The following is a 22383-nucleotide window of genomic DNA, read 5'->3' as shown; positions in this document are numbered from 1 at the left end:
CCGGCTTGTATGTGTGTGTCAGCGTCACTTTTTTCCCCTCACCGACAGTTTACGTCAGCGGCGTACTGAACATTCGCAGGGAGACGTTCAGGATACAGTGAAATTGTTTACCTATTATTTAACGTTACTGGACTCAAAATATAGAAACTGTCAAAATGTTTTACTTTTGTGTTACACGTATATCCTTAAGGTGCCATTTGTGTCTCTTTCATTGAGAGGCAATGAAGATGTGTTGTTATTATGAACGACACCACTGACGCATTCTATGAAAGCACATTTTTCTACAAAATATCTCCCACATACCATGTCTAATGAATAAAAGGTCTAATGAATAATACAAAAATACACACTTTATATTATCAGTCTACCATTGAATGATTATGAGTTTTAGTCGTATTTTCAACGTTTATGATTGGAGGGCTGTTGAGTGAAATTTCCCATTAATTTACCTTTAGTATGTGAGGCTACACTTGTAGCTACTTTACACATTTTCAAAGGAACCGATACAAAAGTAAAGTTTGTTGTAGTTCTAAAAGTTCCCCACATGTCGGCAGGCTAGTACTTCTACGACAGTAAGATATTGTCGCTCAATCTCATAGTCCACATGAAGGCAAAAATATAACCTATATGCACTATAAGTACAGCTGGTGGCACACATTCAAAAGGTGTTCTGTTTTAGGACAGCACATGTGGGACACTTTTCAACACATGTTTACACATCACGTACAGCTTTTAAATGGTTTTCAAAGACATGTTTTTTTTCCTGCAGCGCATAGCTGTATGGTCTCTTTAAGTTTGTGCAATGACACTCTAACTTATTCGCAATGTTACTATATTCAGCATGTTTCACTTGAAATAAGTCATTACAGTAGCTTTCTCGACACCTCAATTCCTCACGCACTAATTACATTGCAACAGATCATCATCATCATCATTTCCCTTTATGCCTCTTGGTATGTAGGGCAGCAACAAAAGTCTTCCACTCCTGTCTGTCCTGGGCAAGTCGCTGGATGGTGCCCCATGAGTGGTTGAGGCTCTGCATCTCCTTCTCCACAGTTCTTCTCCATGTGTTTCTTGGTCGGCCTCTTTTCCTTTTCCCTTCTGGTGTCCAATGTAAGGCTGTTCTTGTGATATCAGCAAGATCTTTTCTCAACACATGTCCTATCCATCCCCATCTTCTTCTCATTAGGATGGTCTCCATGCTTTCGTGTTGGCATTTGTCATACAGTTCTTTATTTGAGATGGTGCTTGGCCAGAAAATGTGCAGTATTCGTCTTAAACTCTTGGTGTGGAAGGTTGATAGTCTGCTGAGGTCTTCTTGTGTCATTCTCCAGCATTCAGAACCGTACAATTGCAACAGATCACTTATGTATATTATTGTCTCGGTGTAAATGAGACCGGTTTGCTGTAAACCTATATTAGGGGCAACCATGCAATTTCAGCAAATTCACAGGGAAGCTCAAAGGTGAGGATCAAAGCTGTGCAACTTTGGTAAACTGTTCCATTTTGGATTCTATATTATGCACAAAATAGACTCTCGTTGAACCCAAACAGACACAACTTGTACGGGCAATTGTATGACAGAGACAGTAATTAGTCTTTTTTTTCTTTTCTCTCTCTCTCTCTCTCTCTCTCTCTCTCACACAAACACACACACACACACACACACACACACATACACGATGAGTAATTATTACATTACAATGCCTCTTTGACGTGAACATGATGGGACGTGTTTTAAATACCCCACTGCAGTGCCCCGCCTCGTATAGCTTTGAGAACTTTGCACGTTTTGAACTACAATTGTCTGGTGCCTGTGTGGCTCGCTTAGCTACTCTGTAACTGGGTTAAAGGGCACTGCATTTCAACTTTGATCTGCGGTGGTGGAAGGTTGCGTGTGCCGCTCAGAGGGCAACGAGGCACAGAAACCACCTGCTGTGGTGACGACATCGTTATAGTGTATCATAAAATGTTTTAAACGATGTCACTTTTAAACATGTATTTGTTAATGCAAAGCAGCGACTGGGAGTGAAGTCCTGTAAGTGTGTGTCATCGACAGTAGTTTTACTGATTGCGTGTGCCACTGCAGGTGACAGCCTACGTGGTGCGCGTTTTGTATGTGTTGTGTGAGTGCGTGTACCATGTCGTGTGTGAGAGCAGTAGGTGATGCTTTGCCAGTAATTTCCTCGGTGCCCCGATGCTCTCATTGGTGCGTCCCTCCAACGTGTCACCAGTTGTGGTGGATTACCCCAGATATCTACACCATCGGGAGGGTGAAACACCATTCCTTTCGCTCAACTCCTGTTTTCACGGTGTCCAGCTTTCAACAAGGACCTCTGACAACATTTGAGAAACTTTTGACTTCCACAAAACAACTCAGGAAAGACGATTTGAAGATTTGTATTTGTCTTTTTATGCAAATCGAGCACAGAAATGCATTGTTTTACTTCAGAGAGGATGACGCAGACTTCTTTATTCCCAGCTTTTCTGTTTTTGGCACCCGTGCTGTTGAAGGGTCTCTGGGTCAGTGGCTCCCCGGGCTGCGCGTCCTGTGGCTTGGAGGCGATGGATAAAAGCGCAGAGGAAAGGCTGATGATAGAAATCGTCAAGCAGCAACTTTTGGAAAAGCTGCACCTGAAAGAGAGACCAAACATCACTCAGACGATTCCCCGGGCAGCGCTCCTCACTGCGCTGCGCAAACTGCACTCGGGGCGCGTCAGACACGATGGTACTCTTGAACTAGAAAAAAGTATAGACACCAAAGATCAAGGCTATGAAATTGTGAGCTTTGCAGATTTAAGTAAGTTTGGCATTCTCATTTTACACTGTTAAACTGTTTTAGCTGTATTGCCGTAAAACACCACGAGTGCATGTTGTGCGCTTTACGCATGTCTGTGTCTGTGTGTTTCTGTAACACAGGGGACTCTCAAAATGTCCAACATATTAACAGTCTGTGTTGTTCTTAAAATGTCATTGATCCATAGATGAGACAGAGAGTGGTGATGCAGCCAGCCTCAGTCTTACCTTCCAGTTTCTGCAGGAAAGTGGCCAGAGTATCCAGGTACTCCAGTCTTCTTTGTGGATCTACGTCCGCTCCTCTGAGGACCGTCATCGAGACTCCCGCCTCTCTGCCCGGGTTTTTCTCCCAGCAGAAGGTGGGATGTCCAGCTCTAACCGTACCCTGGTGATGGAAAAGATGCTGGAGGTCCAGGATAGTAACTGGCACACTTTCCCCATCACCCGCACCCTGCAGGCTTTCCTCAATGGGGGCCAGCACCGACTACGCCTGGAAGTCAGCTGCGATGAGGATGGGAAGAACCTTTGCTCCCTTCATGGCTCTGCTGACACCGCCAACCAGCCTTTCCTGGTGGCCCAAGTGCGTCTCCGTGATGACCACTCCAAACACACGCTCAGGAAACGCTCGTTGCGTTGCGGTGAAAATGTAAGCGTGTGCTGCAAGAGAGAATTCTACATCAAGTTCAAAGATATCCAGTGGCATGACTGGATCATTGCACCTGAAGGCTACCATATGAACTACTGCATGGGTCAGTGCCCCCAGCATCTGGCTGGCTCCCCAGGCATAGCATCCTCATTCCATGCCACTGTCTTCAGCCAGCTGAAAGTCAACGGCATTAACACGGTTGCATCTTCATGTTGTGTTCCCACAGAGCGCCAGCCACTCTCCATGGTGTACTTCAACTCCCAGCACAGCATTGTCAAAACGGACGTCCCTGATATGATAGTGGAGTCATGCGGATGTACATGAAGGACAGAGTATGAAAGACATAGTTAACATAGATTTGCTTTAACACAGGAAACTTAAAATATGTATTTGTTCATGTAGACGGACAGAAAGATAACACAAAAACAGATGAAAATGTAAGTGTCTTTGTATGTCTACTTTGGGACAACCAACTCTATATATGTTGTTACTTGTACTTTGAAAAAAATAGAAGTAACAACTTAGTTTTATCCCAAATTAGACACACAAGTGTGTTGAACTAGAGGCATCATTAAGCAGTTTGCACGCACATAAACAATGACTATGATGTCACAAGCATTGTTTCAAAATGAAGGCAAACAGTAGGCACAAAGACAAAGAGATTGTTTTGTATTATAGTTGAAGAGATCACACTGTCACACATCATATTTTTTTAACATAATTTTAAAGTCTAATATGCAGTATGCAAAGAGCTAGTTGGTGAGATCATTTTGAGTGAGTGCCTAGAACCAACTGAGTGAATTTAAATGAGATTACACACTGAATCAGAATTTTTTTTTATCCATATATCAGAGCCATTAATTGAAGAGAGGATAGAAACTAAGAAACCTTAGGGCAGACTCAACACAGACAACAAAGAAGTCCAACTTATATCAAAGAAACTGCTTATGAAGGGCTCAAGACACACAAAGAGATTAATATGGAGCCGTCACTGTAGTGTTTTAAAGATGCATCTTTTTTTATTTTTCGTCATATGTAGGTTATTTATTTTGTATTTCGTAATTGCTGCTCGGAAATTTGGAGCAGAACTGACCGCACTTCTATTTTTTCAAAACATGAGCTACAGTATTTTGTAATAGGCTAAGTGTCCACACACACAATATGACAAAAATAATGCCATTTTGAAGCAAGGCTTTTAAAACAGTGAAAGATCCTTGATTCCAATTGTGCCTTCTTCATTAACTCGGGATGACAAAGTGCTACTTGGACATTGAGTATCAAGTCATCTTCCAATACCAAACATAATCCATTGAGTGTTATTCCTAAAGCAGTCTTTTTATGTGGGCCTGTGACACAATGTTCATATTAACTTTTATTGGTTTTCTATATTTGACTATCTTTTATCTTTAAATTGCACCCAACAAACACTTTCATTTTATTGTGAAGTTGCGGTGAAGCATTTTTTATGATTGAACTGAAACGGTTTAAAGAGGTACATCTGCCCTGAGTTCTGTCTGAGCGCAGCCGATGCTGCATGCAGGTTGAAATATGTTTGATCAGCATCTTCACTGTATTATTTACACACGTCGGCTCGTCAGTTGGGTAACTATGTCTCCGACAGCATATGAACTCAAGGTCGTTTCTCAGCCGCGTGAGCAAACATTTAGCTATTGCTTCAGTGTCAGGTTATGTGAAAGTCTTCGACGCAGGTGGGTCAACGAGCTTGTGGTGTTTGCAAGTTGGCATTTATATCTCACAGAGTCTAAAGTTTTCTGGGATGATGTAAAATTAGAAGCTTTCCAACTAAAGGCGATGTAATCATTTTCAGGCATTTGAAAAAAAAACAACCTTCCTTGTATTCCAACAGCACAATTGATAGTCCTGGCTATAATTTGTAAGTGAGTAACAATGCTATGTCCATATCTAAAATAAATATCAAGTAGATATTAAAATATGCCAGCATCCATGCTACAATAACTCAATTTGATGGGCACTATTGCCCTATGATGCAACAGAAACGGAGGATTGACTCAGCTTGCAAAACAAAGAAATCAATAGTAATGAATTTTTAGAAAACCAGTTTAAACCACTTTTTATATGATTTTCAATTTTGAAAATTTCAAAGAGTCAAAGATTCAACCATCTGTCAGCACGTGCCTTGTCTCGTTTCATGTTAGAAGAATTATATGCTGCAATCTTTTTGTCTACCAACTATAAAAATTTTACACTGCTAGTACCAAATATGTCTGAACAGATTTGAGACCTAGGCCTTGTCTACTTCTCGCCTATGTTTACACCAAACGGTATAAAAGCCAAAGATATTTTTTGCTTTCTGGTAGATGTTTCATGGTTTTGTCCCACTGTGTTGAAAAACTGTATTCTACTGCTATGATACACAGGAGCAATCCAGGCAATACGTCGGGGCATTGCAACAAGATCTTTCATTACATTTCTATCCAAATAGGCCATAACCATGTTTCACCTCTCTCTGTTGCCACTAGAAGCTGCACTTGTCTTATTTCTTCCAACCTAAAACCAGCTTGTTGTGTATTTTCTTTATTTTGCAAGCACCCCCTGTCCCAGGACTCAATGTGGCATTGAGGCGCCACCATAACCTAACTTATTTCAGCACTTTATCACCCTACTGTATTTTTAGAGCAAATTTGCTTGGAGGGTCTACTACCTACAACCCAGGTGGCACGAACTAGAACATGTAGATATTGTACGCCTACAGAAAGCAAATGTCAATGATGTTACTTTCTTATGCCCTAGTTTGTTTTATATGCATTGAATTGCATGTGTTTGCAGAGCACACAGATTTCTGTATACTGTAACTGGTGGAAATGGAGACAGGATTTGAATTTTCTGTTAATTTAAAGTTGTAATTATTGTCTTTATTTTTTACATCATGCTGTATTTAATGCATAATTCATGATTTGTAATAGCAACTCAATGCAAAATGTCACAATGTGCTGAAATAATATGATTACAGTTGAAGTATATTTTTAATAAATAAATATTTTTAAATCAACCTTGTTATTTCCATTCTATATATTTTCCATTGTATCTCTTCTCTTTAAACACAATGACACTGTGCCTTAGAACAGTCTCTAAACAGTTGTGGCTATTCAATATATTGGCTGGTGGTACCTTTAACAGTGAGAATATCAATGCTTTGAACAATACATTGTTTTTTTTTACCAGCTAAATGAACATACACTTCACTACCAAGTGCCTAAAGCATAAAACATGATTAAAAGTCAGTGGTATTCTTCTGAAAGCAGATCTCCTATCTTAGCCTTGTAATCACATTGGCACTGCCTATAAGGCAAAGGGCCTGTTTGCTCATACAAATAGTGGAAGTGGCTTTATGGACCGTCTGTGTTTGGTGTGTAAACAATCATCTCATTCCCTTGGCATGCAGTCAATTTCATATTGTGCATTTGCATTTGGGATTGATTATAATGTTAAGCTGAGATAATAGTATATACATAAATAATCAATTTAAAAATAATCAGTAACTGTAAGTCCTGCTATTTTTCTATGCCACACATCATTATATGGTGAACTGTGTACACTGACCTATAAAGCTTTTAAAAACATCTCACAGCGAATGTCCAATTGCCAAATTCCCTGGCTGAACTTTCAAAAACATTCGGTCAAAGCATAATGTCCTTTCCTTCCAAAATTTGACAACGCCCCTTTTGCAGCCAACAGCCGTGCTGATGTTACATCACTCAAAGTGGACTATAATCAGCCACTACAAAAATTTTTACTGATACCAGTCATGCCTACAAAACTAAAGTACGAGACACTTATTTTTTTAGAGATAATTAGCTTTAGGTTAATTTTTTGTGTTTTCTCATACCTGAGGGCATTGTTCAATAGGGAGTCTGGAAAAGTAAGATAAAGCTCTCTCTATTCATTCATTACTGATAAAAGATGCTTAATTAACTGAGGCCTCCTGGTTTGGTGCAGGCAGGTATTGGGAATCCCCTTCTGGGGAGACCTGGGGGTGAACTGCTCTAGAATTAGCATAAATACATCTACGCTTTTTTAATGGAATAAGAGAAATGCCAAGAAAAATAATGGTAATACTTGACTACATGGTACATAAAATCCTGAGTAGTAACCAAAGAACAGGTACGGGACTAATCAGAAACTAGCTGGTTAATGAAGTTGCTCTTTAGTTGCGAAGCACTCCGCTGTGTTCTCCAGCTAATCACTAACTTGACTATTTGTAGTTCTTGAATAACTGTGAAAGAATCGTACAGGAGATAGAAAGTTACTTGAGACTGCTGAACACTGCGCTCCGTTACTGTGTCCTACTCCAGGGGCCGCCTTTAAATAAAGTGACCTATGTACAGCAGATTTGGGGATAGCAAGGGCTGCAATAGATACATTTGTTTGATAAATGAAGGACATATTTCCTAGCTGCAAAACGTGTTGTGTAATATTTGGGTAGGAAATGTGGACCTCGAAGGAACAAACTTATAAAAGGCGAGTTCACCCAAATCATGAAGCATATTTTCTCACTTACACATCGTGGTTTCTCGCCAGGCATATAGTTTGGGTTAAATTTGCTTGTTTTTATTTTTAAATATTCTTCTTAGATTTCTTACCACCCCAATACAATGGAAGATTTGTTTGTGGTGCTAAATGGGTCGTATACGACATTCAGATCACATCTATGATTCAGAGCCTGAGCGGGTACTGCCTGCACATGGCTCTCAACGTGGAGATGACTGACAGCAGCTAACAGTGCGAACAACGGCAACAGTGCTAACAGTGTTTACCCGAGGGGGAACCGGAGGGTGGGCATCACGCTTCCATGGCCACGCCGTCATCAGCAGTAACCACCATATGCGCACAGTGCAGAGAAACAATTAGCCAGTCAGTGGGACACACACACACACTGGGACTCACATGCACTAACATGCAGGTGCAGCCGGCCCGGCTACCAAAAGAAAAAGAAGAAAAACCGAGAAGCCTGAATTACAACACACACAGAGAGAGGCATTGCGACTTCATGCTCTGCTCAGGACACCATTCTCCCACTATATCCTGACATAGCAAAGAGGTGTTTGCTGCTACATTTCTTTTCTGAATGCTGTATAGGCTATAACTCTTTTAAAAAATTACAAAACAAATGCAAAACTCAAGATATCTTTCCAGAAACGATGTCCCACGTACTTTCCTCACAGTTTAGTACTGAAATGGTCCCACTGGTTTTCATGGGAGCTAGCAGCAGAAGCAAAAAATTGTCTCTTCACAATAATGCCAGTAGATTATTAAGAGAATGAATATTGATATTCATCTCCATTGTATATAGGGTGGTGGAAGATGTTTCAGCAGGAGGTATCTCAAAACAGAAACTTAAGCAAATGAAACCAAAACGATCTGCCTGGTTCAACACCCCAAAAGGTAAGCATGTAAATAAATTATGTTTTGTTGTGAGGATGAAGTGACCCTTTAACCAACCTCTGCTCAGTGGTTCCTGCTTCTGTGTGACTGGTTGGAGGATAACAAATGTGCTTGTAAACATCCAAATGTCAAAGACTGAATGATGGCATGATTTCAAAGAGGATAAGCAACATGTGAATAAATTGATGAATATTGATAAATCTCAGAGCCCTGCAATGCATGAAGAAAAGAGGCCTTTTGTTTATATTAGGAGAAGAACATGGTTAAAGGCTGCAGGTGTGGGTTTTGGGCCATAGGGTTCGGTTTTAAGACGTGAGCAGGTGAGTCCTCTTTGACACCAGGAAGTAACGTCATTGGACCCGTCAATGGAAAACAGATAGCTGACCTACTCTGGGAAAAATAAACTCACTGACTCACTGATATACTGACACACTGACCCAAAGACTAAACCCAATCCTTCACTCCACTCACAATCCCACAAATCCCCTGGGGAGGGTTAAGGTGTCAGTCTGACTCCTCCCCCGACAGGAAAGCCTGGTAAGAAACTGCTCTCACTCCTTTCACCCGCTTGTCCTCCGGTAAACAGTAAACAACTCTGTGTTAGGTGTTTAGATTAGTGCAGATCAGTGCATGCAGCAATTACTATTTGCCAAATCTTGCTATAACATAGGGGTTTGAGGTATTAGCATGTAGCCTACAGGAAAAAAGTATTGAAAGGTTAGGCTGGTTCTGATTCCAAAAGTATCGTCAGACTCGCTGTTGACTTGGTCAAATGTAATCCCTAAGCAGAGGACAGATCAATTATTTAATTTAGTGATCTAACATGTTGACTACCAAACTCAGTGAACTGCTGCAATTCACTTTACACAAATACATGTGAAACATAGCGTATATCTATGGCTGTCTCACATATGAAACAGTTAATGCTGTTATTCAGTTTATATGTACTTAGGGCAATGCTAAAGTTATATATGCTGGTTATATGTCCTATACTGGATGTATCCAACCTATCAGAGTTTAAAGAAAACTTTACACAAAATACCTACATTATACCAAGATGTACTTTGTTGGCCTCACGATTCAATTAGGTTTCACTATTTGTATTAATCTTGTTTGGAAATTTCCTTTCGTATCTTAAGAACCATTTCAAAGGTCCTTGATCTGTAATGTTGTCTACATTCTTGCTCCAACGCACTTCGAATAACTTTTAAATCCACAGGATGATCCCATTACGACAGACCTACTTACCTGCTATATCTCTACGTGTTACATCAGAGGTGCCTTGTTACAAAACCATCTCCGGCATCTTCAATGTCTTGTCCTAATGTTTTTATACATGTTTTACATTGTTACTGCTGTACTGACTGATGAGTCGCCAACTTAATTTCGTTGTATGTTTTTACGGTGACAATAAACATCCTTATCCTTATCAATGTGAACTCAGAGCTTTACTTCTGACTTGGTGCCCACTGTTAAAGAGGTCCTTTGATTCCAATAGTCTTCCCTATGAATTAAGTTGTAAAAAGAAGAAAATACGCAAAACAGCGCAGTTCTTCAAGAAATACATGGCTGCCACTTGGAGACTAGACATCTTGTCAAATATAAATCATTGAGCATATACTCGGCATGGCAAATACAATAACGCTGACTGCATGTCAAAAAGAAAATACTTTCTCATAACTCTTCGAAATATAAAAAAATACTTTGAATAAATATATATATAAAATCCCTGCGACTCTGAATAGGATAAGCGGTTTGGATAATGGAATGGAATATATAAAATCGAATTTCTCTCATACTTTGACGTCTAGAATCTGTCAGAATTGTAGCTGCTCAATAGCTGACAAGAAGAAAACTTAACTGGTGTTGATGTGGTGTCAGATTATTATTCGGGCCCGAGCAACCGACAACGTTGGGCCGGCGTGGCCCTATTGATATTGTACCCGTTGGGGTAAACGTACGCATGGTTGGAGGACTTGGCATGCATGAAAACTCACCAAATTTTGGGGACTTGTCAGGCCTGGTGAATATAGCCATCTGAAAAGGAATGCATCTATCTGTGTTCAGAAATGGCTCTCTAGCGCCCCCTACAAGTCGGACCGGCGACGCCCCTCGGCCAGTATGTCCCATTCACTTGTAATTTGACACACATGTCCACTTGAGCTGGAGCTACAAAAAAGCCCATCAGACCCCTAACCTCCGCCTCCTTATATTTTCCGCCATTTTGAATTTAGTGTAAAACACATTTCTGCGAACTCCTCCTACATGCTTAGTCCCATTACTACCAAACTTTCTGTGGATCATTACTGGATCTACCTCATCAAAAGTTATGAAAATCTTTCTGATATCTCTTAGCGTTTACAAGATATGGACCAATAAACCTCGTAGGGGCGTGGCTAAATATCAATACACATAACTTCTCAACCGTTTGTCCTAAAATTCCAAATTATGCAGCATTTGTGCATATCGCATGCTGTAACATACCCTGAGAATTGTTTTGCATTAAACCACTAGGGGGCGCTACAGCAAACCCGCGAAGTTGTGCTTTTTGTCACTTGCCGATTTCAGCCTTTGTATTTTAACGAACTCCTCCTAGAGAATTTATGCCATCAACTTCTCCTTTGGTCAGGATGCTCTTAAGACCTTTGTGATTAAAAGTTATGAAAATCTCGCGCTTTCATCGAAGAACCTTGACGTGCCGTGGCGGCCATTTTGCCTCACTGTTTTTGAAAAAATAAATTCTTATAAGTTGTTATAACTCCAAGGTACATTATCCAATCCGCACAAAACTTCTTATGCATGATGCTACTTCAAGCTTGAACATATTTCAATTGAAAATAATTCAATAACTCACAGCGCCGCCTACTGGCTGAAGGAAATGTCATATTTTATACTTTTCTTCATACCTCCTAGCCAGGTGACCTGATGAGTTTCAAATTTGGTAAGAATAGCGTTAAGACATTGATGATGCATCATCATAAATATTGTGAGTTTTCGTTGCACGGCGTTGCCATGGCAACGCATCGTTCGCCATGAAAAAGGCAGCTGATGGTTTAGTGTGTTGGGATGCTCAAAAAGTCATGGAACTTTGTACATGCGTCATAGGTCACAGGCAGATATGGTGTATATGGGTTTTGGGCTTGGCCGTTTTAAATAGCTTCTATAGCGCCCCCTACAATATTTCAAAAGAGCAGCCCCAGCGCTACGTTTTGGCTACATGTATGAAACATGGTAGGCACATGTATCCTATGGAGACTTAAAAATAAGTCTCTTGGGACCATGCTCTAAACCCTACCGTAAGGCTGCCATTTTCAATTTTGTATTAATTTATACAATATTTCGACGACGCAGCCCTCGCAGTACGTTTCACTATCTATATATAAAATTTAGATGTATAACATTTGGTAAACAGATGTATCACATGTAGACGGACAAAAAAAGCCCCTGGAGCTCTAAGCTCTACACCCAACCGGAAGTCAGCCATTTTGACTTCAGTGAGAAAAAAAACACATTTTTGCAAACTCCTACACGCTGGCTCCGATTTCTATGAAATTTGCTGTGGATCATAAGTGGATCTAGATCATCAAAAGTTGTCAAAATCGTTTTGATATCTCTTTGCGTTTACAAGATATCGACCAATACACTTCTTAGGTGCGTGGCAGAATATCAATACACATAACTTCTCAACCATTTGTTCTAAATTCCCAAAATATTCAGCATATGTGCACATCGCATCCAGTAACATACCCTGAGAATTGTTTTGCATTCGACCACTAGGGGGCGCTACAGTAAACCCGCAAAGCCTACTGGCTAAAGGAAATGTCTGATGTAACTCAGCTGGACTTGTTCCAAACGGTCCCAAACTTCACATACTTGATAACACTCATGGCCTGAGGATATCTACAAGCTAATTTTCTCTAATACTCACAGCGCCACCTGCTGGCGGAAGGAAATCTGCGTTTTTTGACAAACATCATCCGATTTACGTGACTTTTACACAATGTGGTTTACACTTGATATAGAGCTACATAATGCACGCGTTCTGTAGCACCAGGCAGAGGACGCAGGAAGCATCGGACTATTTGCAAAGCATCATTTCCAGCATCAGGCGGTCCACGCGGGATTAACGACGGTCACGGACGGTCGCGGACGTTCTCGGACACGCAGGCCGGAGTCCTGCCGGCACCCCGACGCGCACATGGCGAGGGCCCGTTCATCGCTGCTCGCAGCTTTAATTATCATTATTATTGCAAACTGACATTACAATTAGTCGTTTTTTTTCTTCAGTCATAAAATGAATGCATCAGGCAGCCAAGTAAAATAATTTGCTGGTTAAGAAAATTCAGTTCAGCATCAGTTCTGGCCACTTGGTGGGGTTGTAACCTCCTGCTATCTTCGTTTCTTCGGTACAGCAAAGATGTTCCCGGGTCAATGTGACCCGGTGCATGTTTAATCATCCAAACGTTGTCAGAAACCATTATTTTACATTTTGAAACAGTATCTGTATTTCTCGCAGGTGGGTTCGTGAGAAAGAGTGTGTGTGTGTGTGTGTGTGTGTGTGTGTGTGTGTGTGTGTGTGTGTGTGTGTGTGTGTGTGTGTGTGTGTGTGTGTGTGTGAAATGGGGTGAAACATGGTGGGAGGGAGTAAGAAATACTTTGCCTCACATTTTCAAAGAAGGAAATGGTCTAAACTTGACCCTTCTGACCCCTTATAGCCTCCACTTTCACTGCCGGGTCAGATAGCGATAAAGCTAAATATAACAACTATCGTTGTGGCCATGAAGTTCCACATATTATGAAACATTTATCTGTCTTGGGTGACTGAACTCTTAACTGATGTCACTGCACCTATAATCACATGAAAAAGTGTGTCAGACAACGTTGGTACACACTACATATTCTGCAGGTATACTTTGCTGAGCAGAAACACAACTGATATTTGGAAATACTAATCAGACCAAGTACTGTAACTGATGATCAACTTTCCCAACTCCTTTAGCAACATTTTATTACCACTGGTAATTGATCTTCAGTCTGTGCAGTATCAGAAGTATCCTTTGATGAACAACACATACCTGCTTAAACCTTAATTTTTTTGTTGGTTATACTGTAAAACACATAAAACCTTATTTTAAGATGATGGTGGTGTACACACAACTCACTGACTGGTTTCTGAAGGTGTGATGAGCATATCACTGCGGAACTGGTACGTCTGGGTATGCCAAACTGAGATCTTCTATTCAAACATGTTGACTTTGCAGCATTTGACCTACAATCATCTGCTTGTTGCTAAAAACTTAATTGCACTCTGTGTCTCTGGGAATAGTCTTCTAAAAATCATTTGTGATCATAAAGAAGGAAGAGAAGTCTGAGTGTCTCACATAAACGTATCAAAACATGCAGATTTTAAATGCCTAACAGCAATATTATGCACCTTACTTATGCTATTTGGAGCTATTAGTACTTACCTAAGATCCATTTGTTCACAAATTTAGCTTAAGTCTCTTTGTAGGAAGTTTATTTTTTTTTTAAATGGCCAGTGACCAAATTAACAGAATAAAGAAAAATGACAAAATACTCCCTTAAAGGCCGACATTAAGAGTTTTTAATGTGATTGCAAAATGTTTTGGATTATTCTGATAGCTGGAACACTCCTAGCGATCATTGGTGTGAACTTTGTGTTGCTTTCAGCCCAATCATCTCAATGTCAGGATCTCTAGGTGGGAGGGTGATGGGGGAGAGATCTGCCATAATGTGTTTTTTGATATGGCCATCAGAGGGAGCCAAAGTCAGATTATCGTTTTGAAATTATTCTCAGTTCATTTAAATCTGCGAAACTCCAAAAAAGATACAATGTATATTTAGAAATGAAACTCAGTATCTTTTAAAACAGGTGGGTTCAGGTGACGTGCTTCAATGAGGACAGGGGCTGGATTTAAATAGTTCATGATCTAACAGGAGCTTGCAGCAGCACAGCTCAGGGAATTACTGTCACAGTCCTTGCTGTTCCACCTTAACCCTCACTCATCTCTTACCTGTGGGGACCTAATTCTGTCAAGGAAGACAAAACAGAATCCATCCAATCAGGTTATTGTATGCCAGCTTCTAATGCGTCAGTTTACTGATGTAACAGCAAAGTTTGTCTTGATGAGAGGAAACACTCAGTGTAACATGTTCTTAAATACAGTGAGGGATAATGCTTTAGTCTGCATGACCTAATTATTATCATCAAATATAACAATCAATAATTACACTAATTATTTTAAGATTCTGATGTAAAAACCCAAATGATACGGTGTGCAAGCTTTATGTATCATATATCATATTATTTTCTGAATTAAAATATCATTTTTACAGAATAGATATACACCTTCTATTTTAACTGCAAAATAGGAGACACGGACAGCGGATTAATAAAGTTATACATACAATTTATATGAAGCACATATGCATATTCTGGGTTCTGATCATAACCAGCTGGCACACATCTGAACAAAAACATTTTTTTTATTCTGTTCAACATTTTGACCAAGTTGGAACACTTAAATGAAATGTACTTTCTCAACATTTTATTACATACCTAATCCGTGGCATACAGAGTCGTTGAATATGCCTCTCCTGGCACATAAAACAGTATTTGCTGAGATGATGTGGATTCTCTCCAACTGATTAAAGTGGCGGGTCAGCAACGGACACATGATGACGTCTGTAGACAGAGGTAAATATACTTACTTACAAATGAGTAAACAAAACATTGTGACATTTGACTCTACAATTTTGGAAATGCGGGCTATACTGTATGTATGCAGTTGTAGGTGTGTGGAAATAAACAAGGAGTCGAGTATTCCCTTTGGCTGCACCTTGTGGCCGTTTATTTCCATCCATACAAAACATAAAACACATTCACTTCCTATCACCCTTTAACCCCCTCTGTCACCAGGGTTACGCCCCTTTCCTTAAAGGAAAGGAGTTGGTCCAGGTCCAGATGTGCTGGTTTAAGGCGGTCAACAGACTCGTATTCCAGCTTGCCGCCCATGTCGACCTTGCAGGTTTTGTCTCCGGTCTCCAGCACCCGAAACGGCCCGACGTAGGGGGGTTGAAAGGGTCCACAGTGGCCGTCCTGGCGAACGAACACATACTCCGCTGACCTGAGGCTGGACGGGACGTATGACTGCGGTAGGCCGTGCTGCGACGTGGGCACTGGTTTGAACAGCCTGGCTTTTTCCAGGAGCGTTTCCCGCTGCTGGGTTGCAGACCAAGGGTCTGTGACTTTGGGGATAAACTCCCCCGGGACCTGCAGTGGCTGTCCATGAACCAGCTCAGCCGATGAAGCTTGCAGATCATCTTTGGGGGCTGTCCTAAGCCCCAACATGACCCACGGAAGCCTGTCCACCAAACTGCTGTCTTTGAGGCTGGCATGGAGAGCAGCTTTCATCGACCGGTGGAACCGCTCGCATAAGCCATTAGCCTGCGGGTGGTAGGCGGTAGTGCAATGGAGCTTCACCCCTAGGCTTCCTGCCACTGCATTCCACAGCTCTGATGTAAACTGTGGGCCTCGGTCCGAGGAAATGTCAGCTGGGGCTCCGAACCTGGCGACCCAAGCCTGAATAAACGCCCGAGCCACCTCATCCGCCGTTGTTGATGACAACGGGACAGCTTCTGGCCAACGAGTGGTTCGGTCTACCATCGTGAGGAGATGTGTGAACCCACGGGATGGGGGCAAAGGTCCTACCAAGTCCACATTTACGTGAACGAACCTCCTTTCTGGAACCGAAAACTGTGCTAACGGGGTCTTTATGTGACGGTGCACCTTGGAGCGCTGGCACACCACACAAATCCCGGCCCACTTCCGTATATCCTTTTTCAGCCCGTGCCAGACGAATTTTGCTGAGATCAACTTCTGAGACGCCCTCTTGCCGGGGTGTGACAGTCCATGAATAGCATTAAAAACCTGCTGTCTCCATTCATCGGGTACAACTGGCCGCGGCTGGCCTGTGGAGACGTCGCACAGGAGCGTAACGCCAGTTTCGCCAAACGGGACCTCCTCCAACCGCAGTCCCGTGACTGCCGTCCTCAACTCCTGGACGCCCGGGTCTGTAACTTGATCCTCTGCCATCTTGTTATAGTCCAAGCCTAACTGGACAGCCCCTGTGACAGCCCTGGAGAGACAGTCTGCGACCAAGTTTTCCTTGCCCGCTACATGCTGCAGATCCGTGGTAAACTCTGATATGAAGGAGAGCTGCCGCTGCTGGCGTGCAGACCATGGTTCGGTGATCTTACTCATGGCAAACGTCAGTGGTTTGTGATCCACAAACGCAGTGAACCGCCGAGCCTCCAGCAGGAACCGGAAATGGCGAATGGCCAGAAAGAGGCCGTGGAGCTCCCGATCGAACGTGCTGTATTTCCGCTCTTTAGGCTGCAACTGTCGACTGAAGAAAGCCAGCAGTTGCCACGCCCCTTTCACCCACTGCTCATGCACCGCGACCACCGCATAGTCCGAAGCATCCGTGGTGATGGCAATCGGAGCCCTAGGTGACGGGTGTGCCAGCATTGTTGCGTTTGCCAGAGCTGTTTTCGCCTCAACAAACGCAAGTTCCCTCTCTTCAGTCCAGTCCACCAGCTGTTTGATAGCCTTGCCTTTCAGGGCTTCATACAGGGGCCGCATCACTTGTGCTGCTCGGGGAATAAAGCGATGGTAAAAGTTCACCATGCCTAAAAACTCCTGCAGGGCCCTCACCGTGAGTGGGCGTGTAAAGTTAGTCACTGCCTCCACCTTTGCCGGGAGGGGAAGCGCCCCGTCCTTTGTGATGCGGTGTCCCAGAAAGTCAATGGTGGTCAACCCAAACTGGCACTTAGCCGGGTTGATGATCAACCCGTGCTGGCTGAGTCGCTCGAATAGAGTCCGGAGGTGAGACCTGTGCTCCGCTCTTGACGAACTGGCCACCAGGATGTCATCCAGGTAGACGAACAGGAAAGGCAGGGCCCTCAGCACCGTGTCCATTAGACGCTGGAACGTCTGCGCTGTGTTTTTTAGGCCAAACGGCATCCTCAAGAACTCAAACAGGTTGAACGGAGTGATCAGCGCAGTCTTGGGAATGTCCAGCAGGTGAACGGGCACTTGATGGTAACCTCGTACCAGGTCCACTTTCGAAAACACCACGCTCTCCGACAAGTGGGTAGAAAAGTCTTGGATATGTGGAACGGGATAGCGGTCCGGGATTGTTGCCTCGTTGAGCTGGCGATAATCTCCACACGGGCGCCACCCGCCCCCAGGCTTCGGGACCATGTGAAGGGGTGAAGCCCATGGACTGTCGGAGTGGCGAATGATGCCCAGGCGCTCCATGTTTTCAAACTCTATCTTGGCGATGGTGAGCTTTGCCGGATCTAGGCACCGGGCCCGGGCATGTACCGGTGGGCCGGTGGTAGATATGTGATGCTCCACCCCATGCTTGACCGTGGAGGAGGAGAAGGTGGGCTGCGAGAGGTCTGGGAACTCGGCCAGCAGACGCAGAACTCATCAGCCGCTGAAAGCATGTTAGTCAACCTGGTAGAGCCCGCTCCACTTAGTGTACATGGGTAAGCGCAAAAAGTCACAGCATTTATCAGGCGGCGGCCCTTGACGTCAACCAATAGCCCATAAGCGCATAGGAAATCAGCGCCGAGCAGGGGAATGGCAATTTTGGCAGTCACAAAGTCCCAGCTGAAACGCTGCCCCATAAAACACAGCTCCAGGCACCATGTCCCAAAAGTGCGTATGGGGGTACCGTTCGCGGCTTCCAGCGGGGGGCCCTGCCCGTCTGTCAGCATGTCCACCCCGCGATGCAGGCACAACGCTCCTCTGCGCCCCCGTGTCGCAGAGAAAGCGCCGCCCGGAAACGTCGTCCCGGATGAACAACAGCCTGCCTTCCCAACCAACGCCCATGGCAGTCACTGAGCGCCGGCCCTGGCATTTCCCATCCTGCCGAAACTGCATGGTGAACGGCACCTTGTAGCCCGTGGCCCAAACCTTGCGTGGTAATAGCACAGGCCGGTAGCTCCCTGCCGTTGGCTCGCTGCTGCTGCTGCTGCTGCTGCTGCTGCGGCGACGATCGTTGTCTCCCCCGGGCCACGCCGTGGCTTGGGCCGGCCTCAACGCGGCCGTGTAGCTTTGTTGGCCCGCCAGAAAAAACTTATCGGCCTCCTCGGCCAACTCACGACAATCGGTAATCCTGGTGTTGGCCAAAGCGGCCCGCACCTGCAGGGGGAGCCGCTGCAGAAAAAGTTGCGTAAACAGAAACTCCGGCTGGTGTTTACCTAGCAGCGCTAACATTTTGTCCATTAGCTCCGACGGCTTGCTGTCGCCGAGGCCATTCAGAGCAAGCAACCGGCGAGCCCGCTCCGGGTCCGAAAGCCCGAAAATGTTCAACAGACGGTCTTTCAGGGTATTGTACTTATCCCTCTGGCGGATTTTCCAGAATGCTCACCACTCTGCCTGCTGTCGAACTGCAGAGAGCCGCCACGACGTAATAATATCTTGTCGCGTCCGCTGAAATGTCTCTGAGGGCGAACTGTGCCTCAGTTTGAGCGAACCACACCGCCGCTTGCGTCTCCCAAAACTCCGGCAGTTTCAGCGAAACTGCGTGCGTCGTCATTCTTTCCTCTGGAAACGTCCAGGAGTGTCAGGGTCACCAATGTAGGTCGTCCCCTACACAGTTAAGGTTTTGTATTTATTCACAATTTCTGCCAGTTTCTCTAAAAACAGTGTTTTCATTATTTGCATTTGTCGCTCTGTTTGTCACCAAACTTCATCAAGTTGTCAGGAGGGAAAAAAACAGACAACCCCATGAGTTGAAAGCTTTAATGTGCCACATCCTTGTGCCACATCCTTGTGATAGTGCTGTCCTCCGTGTGTGTACAGCGCTCTTTAATGGTGAATACTGCATATAGGGCAGCGTTGTTTTCATGGTGGTTTTGTTTACCCTGTTCTCAGGCTTGTCTTATGCTGCCCTCTGGTGGCTGTGACTCAAATAAAAAATCAATACCAAAAAAAACCTCCTTTATGTAGACGCAAGATAAAACATTTACAGGGTTATTTGCACAGGGATTTAAAAACATAGTATTATTGAAGATATTCATTGTATGTTAAATATATCAATTGCATTTACTTGATGTTTCTGTAATTATTTTGAGCCTCAATTACATCACATTTACTCCACACAACACTGAGAATATAATCTGAGAATATGAGTATTCAGGCATTCAAATTACATGTGCACTTACAGCTGCATGCATTCTGGTAATATTGACAAAGGGATTTTGAGTGAACAAATTGTTGACAACATTTTACACTGAAAAATATGGCACACGCATAACATGACAGACACAAGGAAACTAGTACAAATCTATATCATATGATAGAAATATATAATCTGTTCTCTATGATCTCTGTTTTACCCATTCTGTGTCATATTTCAATTTGCAATATTGCCCAAACAGACAATGAATTGCCTATTTTTGCACTACTTTAAACACACCATAGCTGTATTTCTGATGAACTTGAACCGTGTCTTTCATTCATCATTAACTCATGACAAAGAAAATAATACAGATGCTAAAGTGCCCTTGCTTAGCATATCTCTTGTTTGAATTGTCTTACAGTAGTGTACATAATCCATTCAAAGCAGTACAGTGGATTACAATGACTCGTGACTGCCAGCGTGTAGTGCTAATATCAGATAATGCTGCAAAACTTTGAACACCCGCTCCATTTAAAGTCCACACTTCACAGTCTCGATTGCTCGGTTCTTAACATCTATCTACTTGACAATGACAGGAGCACACACTCATTTTTTTATGATGGAAAGTCCCGACAATCTATATGATTAAAACTCCAGACCATTAAACACACCCCGGAAGTTTAATTATAAAGATATATTGAATTAAATTAAATGTAGATTTATACATATTTTTAGTATTGGGGTCAATTTAGGAAAACAAAGCAGTGGTTTCTTACTTTAACAACACATTAGTGTGAATCACAGAATCGAATTGTATGTTGCCAGCTGTAATTAATGGTGTTAAGTATAACAGAACATTCACCACTTGTCAGTAAAATATATAATATATTAAGTGCATACTTTGAGTGATAGTGTTGGCATTTTCATTTAGATATAGAATGTTCCCAATAATAGAAAAAGTCACATGGTGCCATGCATTTGAATTGGACATGAGAAATAATCAAAATCTTTAAATATAATGTGCAATATGTTTGTCTATCATTGTAGAAGTAATGCAAAGTCAAAATTCATCTCAACAAAAGACACGCTATAAAACTAGATTTGCAAGCATGCTGAAGTTACCCCATGCAACCTGTAGGACATGCATCACAAATACTATACAATCTGCAACCAACCATGCAAATTGAATATATTTAAATGGGTGCATGCATTGCAAAAACACTACATTGGATTTTTTGGTAAGCTAAGAAATCTGTGCAACTCTTACCTGTCCTGCAGAACTGCTCCTCCTCTTGAATTGTTTGTCTCTTGCACTCCAAGTTCCCTCTCTTCAGTGTGCAAGGCCTGAGGTGAAACCTGGTGCAGGCAGACAGCACCCTTATATGTTGTACCTGCTGGGCTGCAGCACTGATGGGACCCCGGACCAATGGGAATAAAACGTGTGCCATGGACCATCTGCAATGGAAAAACAAATCCTATAAAAGATTTTGTGGATTTTGTGGATTCTGGATGCTGCCCAGAGTCTTAGTGGCACCTGCTTTCTCTGCCTCGGCTAACGTGCACGTTTCTCTGTGTCCTCTAGTGACTTTAAATACTCTAAACCTGGATGCCCCTTCACCCTCCACCTGTACAACTCTTTCTTTAATGTTCATTAGAGAGTTAATTGTACTTTTAAAGGGTTCAGGACAGTGAAAGATATTGTGGTAACATGCTCAGGTTTCAATAAATACAGCGATGAGTAATGAAGAATCATCTCATTTACAGCTCTCGGCTCTGGCTTTTGCTTTCACTTTAGCTCTATCTAATCCCTCTTGTGCCATAAGCCCTCTATGAGCTTCAGAGGAAGACATCTGGAAGGTATACTTATGTCCCATTCACCTTTCCTCTCTAGGCTTCATTGAGAAATACCTTTTGGTCTTTGCAAACACAGCAATGTTTCTTCTGGGTGTCTATCAAAGGAAGCATGGCTAAAGTTGCCGTTTGATATTTTTCTCTCCGTTAGATTGCATTTGGAAACATCCTTGTTTTGTACTTTAAAGCTGCAGCGATCAATATTTATCAACTTACTCAGTGTAATATGAAAGGAGTGGCTCGGTTGAATAGATATTTACAGGTGTGGTGTGACTGCTCTACAGACAGACCCAGCCCACAATTTCACTGTAATCTCATTTGCAGCTGCAGGAGACAGCTGTTGGTCGCAAAAAAAACCTCGAACAAACCGACTGGCCAGCACTTTAAATCAGACAGATTAAGTTTTCTGCAAGCTGGTGAACATAGAGGAGCTTTAGATATTTTCTTCAG

At 42.8% G+C, this 22383-nt stretch overlaps 1 protein-coding gene across 1 annotated transcript; it reads left to right on the top strand.

Moving 5' to 3' along the window:
• Positions 1-2171: 2171 nt before the first annotated feature.
• On the top strand, positions 2172-3766 carry LOC306775033 (inhibin beta B chain; the record flags this gene model as incomplete). The annotated part of the gene is made up of 2 exons (XM_079265242.1): positions 2172-2800; positions 2985-3766. The coding sequence occupies exons 1-2, from the start codon at positions 2434-2436 to the stop codon at positions 3764-3766; spliced, it is 1149 nt and encodes a 382-aa protein (XP_079121368.1). The 5' UTR covers positions 2172-2433.
• Positions 3767-22383: the final 18617 nt, after the last annotated feature.

Source organism: Melanostigma gelatinosum (genome assembly GCF_949748355.1).
Source record: "Melanostigma gelatinosum genome assembly, chromosome: 3".
Lineage (NCBI taxonomy): Eukaryota > Metazoa > Chordata > Actinopteri > Perciformes > Zoarcidae > Melanostigma > Melanostigma gelatinosum.
Note: the sequence above shows the minus strand (reverse complement) of the source record. Positions and strands in the feature narration are given on the sequence as shown.